General features: G+C 39.7%; 1 protein-coding gene across 1 annotated transcript in view; it reads right to left on the bottom strand.

The window, feature by feature from the left end:
- Nucleotides 1–9,702, bottom strand: part of LOC307139889 (pre-mRNA-splicing factor RBM22-like) — a 28,722-nt gene that overhangs the window by 2,966 nt on the left and 16,054 nt on the right. Inside the window, exons 8-9 of the mRNA XM_079839035.1 lie at nucleotides 2,953–3,203; nucleotides 1,598–1,729 (exon numbers count right to left, since the gene is read on the bottom strand). Coding sequence (XP_079695161.1) covers nucleotides 1,598–1,729; nucleotides 2,953–3,203 — 383 coding nt within the window. The remainder of the gene's footprint in view (nucleotides 1–1,597; nucleotides 1,730–2,952; nucleotides 3,204–9,702) is intronic.

The raw sequence follows: 9,702 nt of genomic DNA, 5'->3' as shown, positions 1-9,702 counted from the left end.
AAGCCACATCAGGTCGACTGACGATATGAAGTGAGCTAAAACCTGTTATTAAACGTTGTATTTGGTTGGACAACAGGTTTATGCTTCGCATTACTAGTTTGTGAAGATGTTTGACACATGTTGCTCGAACTCACAGTGCTTTCAGACGGAGCAGCGTTTACTGATCACAGAGCCGCTCTTCACTGACACGCTGGACATTTATTTATTTCATTAAAAATCGCAGCCTTTGCGCTTTCATAACCGCACAGAAGCCAAATCGAGATTGCGGTTCGATTTCGATTAATCGTGCAGCCCTAATACATTTTTTGATACATTTACGCTACAAAATATCTTCATGGAACATGATCTTAATATATCCTAATGATTTTTGGCATACCGTAAAACTTCAAATAATAGCCGAGTCCCAAATAGACGCCTGTCTCTTTTAAACGCCTGGTGCGACGACAGGTTTGGGTTAATAAAGGCCGGTCTCAAATAGACGCCGGGTCTGTTTTTTAGTATCGGGCTGTATTTGATCTTCTCAAACCCGTCAGATCGTCTGTTCTATGTTTTGATTAAATTTCACGTGACAGACGGAACCGTTCATGAACGACTCATCACTATGGCAACATAACAAAGAGGTTAACGAACTTTCAGTCTTCCGTTTTTCTTAATTCTCTCAATACCACCATGGAGAAAAGTATAATTTGACATTTAAGCTGACAGTTGTCAAATTTCAAGCGTGGGTAAAGCTGGATACGGAGCGGCTGAACAATTCCTTTAATGCTTGCGCGCAGACGTGCGCGTGTGTTTGTGTGTGCGAGGGAGAAGGAGGAGATATATTTCATTAACTTCGGGATGTTATCCTTAGGTATGTGGCCTGACAGTAGCTTCTGATGGAAGCGAGGACCACATTATCCATTGTTTCAAAGAGGGAGAGCCGTGCGCATCTGGGCGGGATCTGTTAGTGCGAGCAAGGCAGGCAGAGTTAGCGGAGGCTGGAGAGGGAGAAGTGGAGGAGGAATTCGCCCATGAACTTGAATCAAGAATCGCGGGGATGATGATAGTGATGAATAGAGTAATTTTCTATCACATGATTGCAGTTGTTTTACAGGGTAGCCTTCATTCTTTCTTGTTGATGTGTTTCGGGCAACAAGTTCATACGCTCAATGGATTTTAGCGGTAACTTATATTGTTCTACTTCTGCCCATTGCTGTCACATCGTTTCGTTTTTTGTGCTGCCAATAATCTAAGACATTTCTTACATTAAATGATTTGTTAAACACATTCGAATTAATTATAAATAAAACGTAATATAATGTGGTAACCTCCTACCGTCATGCTTGAACATCTCAACACTAAATTAAAGGCCTGTCTCTTATAGACGCCTGTTTCAAATACAAGCCGGTGCAGTTCGGCGATTTGGGTAAATAGAAGCCCGGGCTATTATTTGAAGTTTTACGGTAAAAGAAAAATTGATAATTTTGACCCATACAATGTATTGTTGGCTATTGCCACAGATATACCCGTGCAACGCACGACTGGTTTTGTGCTCCAGAGTCACATATGAAAACCTGCAGCTGAAACATGCAGGGGTGAGTCGAGATGAAGTGTGTACCAGGTGGTGGTGGGTTTGGGAGTCCGGGCGGAGGTGGCAGACTGATGTTCATGAGCGCAGGAGAGCTGCCCGGGTCCAGGTTAAAATAGTTGGCAGGCGCTTCCTCCTCCAGAGAAGGCGGTAGAGGTAGAGCTGCAATATACACATGACTGAATCACACACAGATCAATCACATACTGCATTACAGTCATTGTACAATGGTTAAGGGGTGGGGTTAGTCTCTGATGCAAAGTAACAGCAACATGACAAAAGACATCAATGCTCAAAAAATAAATGTAATTATAATAATATTCACAATAACGGGAAATATTGTTTATTATCATAGGTGATTCATATGAAAGAAAAAGTTTGGGTTATACTGCATCCTCAAAAATAAATTAGAAACATTTATTTTATTTATACATATTTTTGGGGTGCAATATGACTCAGAAATCCTTGAAATAAAAATATATAATACACATATGCACAAGAAGCTATAATTATATTTATATATAAATGTATGATTCATATTTCATATGAAAAGAAAAATGGCTGGGTCATATTGCAAACTAAAATAAAACAAATAAATAAAAAATATATTTATTTCTTAAATGTTGATTTATTTCTAAATGTTTTTGGGGTGCAATATGACCCAGACATAATTGAAAAAAAAAAAATAATAATAATAATAATAATTAATAATAATAATAATAATAAAAAAAAAATATATATATATATATATATAAATAATACACATATGCACAAGAAGCTATAATGAAAAAACAATTCTGGGTCATATTGCATTAATAACAAAAATATTAATTTCATACATTTTAATTTATTTATATATATTTTTGGGGTGCAATATGACCCAGAAATCTTTGAATAAAAAATATAATACACATATGCACAAGAAGCTATATTTATAATTATATATAAATGTATGATTCATATTTCATAAGAAAAAAAGTGGCTGGGTCATATTGCTAAATAAAAAAAATAAAAAAAATATATATTTATTTCATAAATGTTGATTTATATTGAAAAAAATGTCTGGGTCATATAGCATTAATAAAATAAAAATATTAAATTTCATACATTTTTATTTATTGATATATATTTTTGGGGTGCAATATGACCCAGACATCATTGAAATAAAATATATATATAATACACACATGCACAAGAATATATAATTATATATAAATGTATGATTCATATGAAAAAAAAAAAAAAGTCTGGGTCAAAACAAAACAAAACGTATTGCAAATTATGACTCAGACATTTAATCCTTTAATGTTTTTTTCAAGCCCTTTGGATCATTAACATTAATAACCTATGTGCCAGTAACACACACACACACACACACTACATACTTGTGGGGAGACCCGGTACTGGTTCTAGTCTGGTGCCCATCTCACTGAAGCCGTCCTTGACATCTTGCCCTTTAGCAGCTTGTGAGCGGCCCCACTTCACCGCCAGCCTGCGGCCGTTAATGATGAGCTTATTGAAGGTTTTCTCCGCAGCGAGCTCCGCCCCCTGTCGCGTGGCAAACTGAATGAACGCGCACTGCTGCCTCTCAACCAACGTGATCGTACGGATCTCACCAAACTGGTAGAAATTATTCCTGCGAGAGAAGACGGGAAAAAACAAAAACAAATGTTTAAAGTGAAAAACAAATCTTAAACAGAAAATACAAGGTTGGAATTGAATACTAGGGCACTAAATATTGCATTCTGCCAACTATTTCTTGAAAAAACAATAGTATGTGAAATAGTTTGCAGGTATGCAAAAATAATAATTTCACTGACCACGTTTACACGCACCCTCATTATGAGATTATATAAGGCATTATTGTGATCAAACACGTAATAAAACAGGCATGTAAACTCTTTAATCTCATCTATCCCACTCTGACCAAGGTGTGAACTTGCTTGTGACGCACACGGACGTCGTTGCGCTAAAGAAGGCATCACATTTTTGGGATGCGAGTTTATGTTGACAAATGTTGCATGCTGCAGTACATTGGTCAAAAACATCACAATGAAGACATCACTGGAAAATAATGGGTATGTGAACAATAGCGGCAAAAATAAGCACAATTCTTAGAGAAAATCAGAATAATGAAAATAGCTAAACCCTGGCTAAAATATGGAAATCTGCATACTGGTATATACGGAAACATCACACCCCTACATCTATTTTCTCTGCAATTTGTGTAGAAAACTTTTTTTCCCCATTACATGAATCAAGAAGAAAATGCAATGAATTGTTAATGCATTCGTTCATCACAGCTGAAATGGAAAGAGAAATTGCACTGCATTGTGGGCCAGTTCTCCATGCAGTTTGCTCTGGTTGTATCCTGCAGATTTTGGCAAATGCTGTATGTAATTTCATGCATACAAAAAATATAATGCCGCACAGTAATCATACTGCAAAGTAGCTCAAACAGGAACTAGCAATCGATTCCCAGGGAGTGCGTGAACTGATCTAACTTGAATGCAATAGAAGTTGCTTTTGGTTAAAATCATCTGCCAAATGTATTTCACATTCATAATTATGTATTTGTGCCGTACTGCATAATTGACCTATGGGTAAGCCCCGCCCCCCTTAGTTACTGTTGCTAACTCGGACAAACAAACGGAGTTGCTATATCTTACAATGACAGCTGTCAGTGTGAAAACCGCATCCCAAGATGTTTTTGAACACAGAATGTAGCGTATATCCCGTCCGAATGATGGCCAAACTTTACTGATGGTTATTGCATCGTTTTTCACTCCAAAAAATCATCATAAGAGCTGAACAAACAAAGCATGAGAAGTGCGCATTAACGTCTCTCTCTCCGTTGCATTACCATTAACATACACAGCAAATTACACAAAAACACTCAAACAACTAACAGTAAACAAACATATACACAGAGCTTATGACTTATCGGGGGTGCAGTTAATAACTGGTAAACTTTGTATCTGCAAAACAACTCCGATAAACTGCGTGCGAGCTCTCCCTTTCACTAACTTACCCGTAAACTAATACCCATCAAAATAAGAGTCCTCCTTAGTAAGACCGATAATGTAGACCGTAAACATATCTAAACTCACAGAAAATATAAAAAATAAATCAATATCATTTTTTAAATGATGTATACAAAAACAAAAAGCGATAAATCCCCATAACGTCTGTGACACAGAAGGACCACCTCTCGTCGAGTAGCATTCAAGTGGGACTTAAATATATAAAAGATTTGAAAATAAATATGGCGAGAGATTAATACAGATCTCAGTGCAAACGAGAGAAGCCTCATGTTACACTCGTCACGATCGCAGATGACAACATCCAAACATTTAACCAGGCACTGAAATGTAGACCTTCGTGTTTTCGACCTTCACCGTTACATGACGTGAGAACAGTTAGTAATTTCGGATTGTATGTTAGCAGGGACTTTAATCGTAACTTAATGAGAGTATGAAAAACAAACAGAAAGTCCTCTCAGGACACCAGGGGCCTGTACCATGATGGTAGTTTAACAAACTCAGGGTTACAGGATTAGTTTCGAGTTGACAAAACCAAACCAATCTATTCAGGCTTTGTTGGTCCCATGATGCTGATCATCAGCTTTCTCTGTCAACTCAGGCTTTGATCCTGAGTTTAGGATTTTAGCTGTGACATCAGCAGTGAACAGCCAATCACATGCTGTGGATCAGTGAAACTGACATCTACTTCTCGTGAGAGAAGCAGCTAAATTAATTTCTCTCTTCTGCAGAATATGACATGATTGAAAAATATTAAGAATTTAAACAAATTTACACAGGAAGAAGAAAAGAGCTGTCTATGAAACTTTAAGAAAAATCTTAGTCAGTGCAAGTAAATGTTATGAAGTTAGTTTACTTGATATATAGAGAGAATTGAACATTTAAACTCACATGTAGTCATTTTTATAGCTTTATTTATTGATTTTAAAGCTTATTTGTATGACCTTTATATAGGCTATTTATATTAATTTTAACTATGTGCCTATTAATGATTGATTAACTAAAATGATACATGTGTAATTGATTAAGGGTATAATAATTACTTAAATGATATCTAAGTCATTCAAAATTATTATTATAATAAATAAGCATTGTTAAAAGCCAGACACTTTAGTCTTTAAAAACCATTTGCTATAGTGACCTTTAATTTGGAGTAGAAACAGGGGGAGTGACTTCATTGCATTAGAGGCGTGTCACTTTGCTCACAGCTGATTGGTCTAATTTCAGTTTGAGATCTCTTATCCAAAACATAACCTGCACTGGAGCAGGTTAGCCGTGGAGCGTAAGTTATTGTGAAGTTGAACACTGCTAAAAGCCAAACCACTTTAATGGTACCTAAAACCCAGGATTGGCACAAACTAAGCTTAAATATATCTGGCTAGCCAGCTAAACCAGCTTCATGGTATAGGCCCCTGGAATCAGTTACAGTACCTCAGGCACTACGTTTGACCATTTTTGTAGCATAAACACTGTCGCGTTCACTACGTCGTGGGTGTTCAGCGGAAATGTAACGCAGGATAACAGGTGGGAGGTTCACTTACCTGATTGAAGCATGGACCAGTAAAATCCCACACTGGTGTGTTGAATCCAGTAATGAATGAGCGCGGGCATATAAGCGGGAGCGAGTATTAGTTTTGGCATGATGTATCGTCAGGAGAGATGCGCCACCGGTAAGCTGCTGTTTCTACCTATTTAGCTGCGGTTTAAGTTTGTGGTCTGTTTGCTCTGCCGCTGTATATGTCCGCAATTAGTAAGCTTGATAACTGTTACTTGGTCACGCTGATAAAACTTTGTGTGCGGTCTGATGTTAATGTTGTCGGCTCGATAGTATCCGTGGCTATAAAAAAAGCAAATGTTTGAAATTGGAGCGTTTCACTGTCACACGAGTTACTTCCTGTTTGCGGTGCTGGATGGGTAATGTAGTTAATCACTTTACATTGGTAATGGATTACTATGCTCAGCGATGCCACTTAAAACTACACTTACTGTTTTTCACTTTAAGCCAATATACTGAGAACACTTTGGGCTATTGGTTTAGTGTGAAACATTGACATGGATGTATATTTAGTGTGTGTGAAACTTGCATTTCTGTGTTTAGATGCATGTGCTTTAGTCATTCAGTTTAAACACTAAGTATATTATGAGATTTATAATATTAAATACTGACTATATTGAAATTTATATTTTATTTATATTTGTATATATTATATTATGTAATGTCTATTTATATTCAGATTTTATGGTATATTATGTATGTGGCTATTAATATTGTTGTTTACTATAGCCTTTCTATTTCTACAGGTTTATAACCTGCTATTTGTGGACAAATCATCTGTTTATGGAAAATAAATCAGAGTAAATAAAAAAACACATTGAGTCATAACAACGTGTCCTCTCCTGACGCCCTGTTCGGTGGGGATATTCTTAAAGAACCGAACAGTTATAAACCGCTGGTTCACTGCACTGGATTGAATGCAGCTAAAAACAGCCACGGACTGCTTCATTAAGGAAGCTCAATCAACCCAAAATCAGTAGCTGGCCTCTCACTTCTGTGACTGAACCCAAGTTTATCATTAATCAAACTGCCCGTTGATCAAGGATAAAGGAGCGCGTGTGCTCATTGGCATTGACGTCTCTCCAGTCAACACAAAGGGAGTATCAATGGCAGACTTGGAAAAGCTTAAAAGTGTGCGATCAAGAGCACAGGCTTCATTCACCAAAAGGGCTCATACTCTCACCAAACCGGGACTCTTGGAACCGACTGAAGTTCTCAGTGAATGGAAGATTTTCAGGACAGACTTTTCTAAAGTCATGGATGCGGGATATGAGTATGCTGAAGCCCTGAGAGAGTCAACGGATGAGGAGGTCATAGAATCTGCAAACCAAATTGATGAAAAGACAGCGGAGTGTGAGAACAGGTTCCTCGAGGTAAAGAATGCCACCCAGGAAACCTTTTGGACCAGCTACGCAGAGGAGGTGTTTTTTAGGCAGGTCAAAACAGCTGAGTCGGCCATCACTCAGGCAGAGGAAGAGGAAGTTAACCCTCGGAAGTCAGTCAAGGACCGTAGACTAAGAAATAGAGGTCTTGAGAGAGAGGTCATTGAACTCAGAGAAATGCTGGTAGAGTGGAAGGAGTTGGTTCCTGGTTCGAGGGCATTAGATCTCAGGACACGCCACAAGACACTCGAGAAGAGGATCCTGGCGTTGTCTGACAAACTGGAGGAGGACGGAGCAGACCAAGTGAAGGGTAGAGAAAGATATCTGGGAGATGAGAGCAGCGCGGTTGGTGATCCGATACGAGATGCTCTCCCTGACATGTCTGCCGATCTCAAGTTGAAGCCCAAAACATACACAGGGGCATTGAACATGAACACACGGCCTCTCTCACAGCAAAGCAGCCCGGAAGGGACCAAAGGAAGCTTTAATCTCAAGCCTCAAATCAGCCTTGAAAGAGCACGACTACCGACTTTCTCTGGTGACATGAGGGACTATTATCGCTGGAAGACTGAGTGGGAGGACCTACAAGAATTGGGTAACCCACAAGGTGTCGAATGTATAAAAAAGTTCCACTTATTAAATAGTCTCCACGAAAAGGTCAAGAAGGATCTCGTCCTATCTAGTTGTGGATCCGCCGACGATATGTTCAGGCTACTGGACAGCAAATACGGGAACAAAGCGAAAATAGTCCTAATGATCACCAACGAGGTCCAGTCTCTTCCCCCCGTCAAAGGAAACCATCCAAGAAGAACCATTGAATTGATCCAGGCTGTCGAAAGGGCTCTCTGCAACCTCCAGATTCTTGGTGAAGAGGATGCCGTGAAGAACCGTGTTGTTGCTCAATCTCTTGAAAGCAAGCTTCCCAGTTCACTCAAGAAGGAGTGGATTATGCACAAAACTGACCCAGCAAACAGGTTCTCTCCACTGTATTATTTTGATTGCCTCCTAGAATTCTTGAAAAAGCAAGAGGAGATTCTTGAGGAGTTGGATCAGTTGGAGCCAAGCCCTGTGGACAAAGGCCCTGTGGAAAAGGGTGCTGCAGACTACCCAGATAAGAGAGGGAGGAAGGCTTTCACTAAGTCCACAGCAGGTCAGAAGGATGACTATCCCAGCTGTATTGTCTGTGGAGATGACTCATGTCGGCAAACTATTTGCGTGCAAGATTTTCAGGGAGCAAGATCTCTTTAGAAAAAGGGCCCATGTGAAGAACCTAGGGTTGTGCTCCAAGTGTTTGAGGCCCCACCCCAAGGATGGTAAAGGATGTACACCCAGATACCTCTGCCCAAAAGTAGACTGTCGGAAAGGAGGGGTGTCGGACCACAATTACCTTCTGTGTCCTAAGCCACCGACTCCAAAGAAGGACAACAGCAGTGAGGAGCAGAGTACCATAAAAGTTGGAGGAAAGAAACTTGGCCTAACCAACAAACAAGAGGAGTTTCTGGCAGAACTTACTCCAGAACAAAGAGAGAAATACAAGAATGCATTCTCAAACAAAATATCATCAACTGTATGCGCCAAGGCTGGAGATGGACTGCAAGAACATCCAGTGGTGATGATGCTGATGGAAGTGACGACAAACTCGGGTTGCCTTATTGGCTCCCTAATCGACCTCGCATCTGATACCAATTATATCACCAATGAAACTGCCGATCGCCTTGGACTGTGCGGTGAGAACATCAGGCTTATAGTCCATGGAGTCGGGGGGATGAAGAAGACTGTCCTGACCAAAAGATATTCCCTGCGGCTGAAGGTGAAGACATCTAAGGGAAAAGTGGCAGAGCATAGAATTCTCTGCTATGGCCTGGAAAACATTGCTGAGGTGACTCAATCAGTCACTGCCGAGCAACTGCAGAAGTTTTTCCCAAATGTACCCAGAGACGAACTGGTCCGTCCCACAAAGATTGACCTCCTTATCAGTCATCGGGAAGGTCGTCTTGTTCCCCAGCCAATCAGGATTGTGGAAGACCTCGTTCTCTGGGACGGTCCGCTAGGAAAGACCGTTGGGGGAACTCATCCCGATCTCATTGAGACAGTCGACATGGCCGTGTACTGCTCTGAAACTCACCTTGCAAGAACCATGAGAGTAGCCTCGATGGC

This window comes from Gobio gobio (assembly GCF_949357685.1).
Source record: "Gobio gobio genome assembly, chromosome: 16".
In the NCBI taxonomy this organism is placed as follows: domain Eukaryota; kingdom Metazoa; phylum Chordata; class Actinopteri; order Cypriniformes; family Gobionidae; genus Gobio; species Gobio gobio.
The sequence above is the reverse complement of the archived record's forward strand: the minus strand, read 5'-3'. Positions and strand labels throughout refer to the sequence as shown.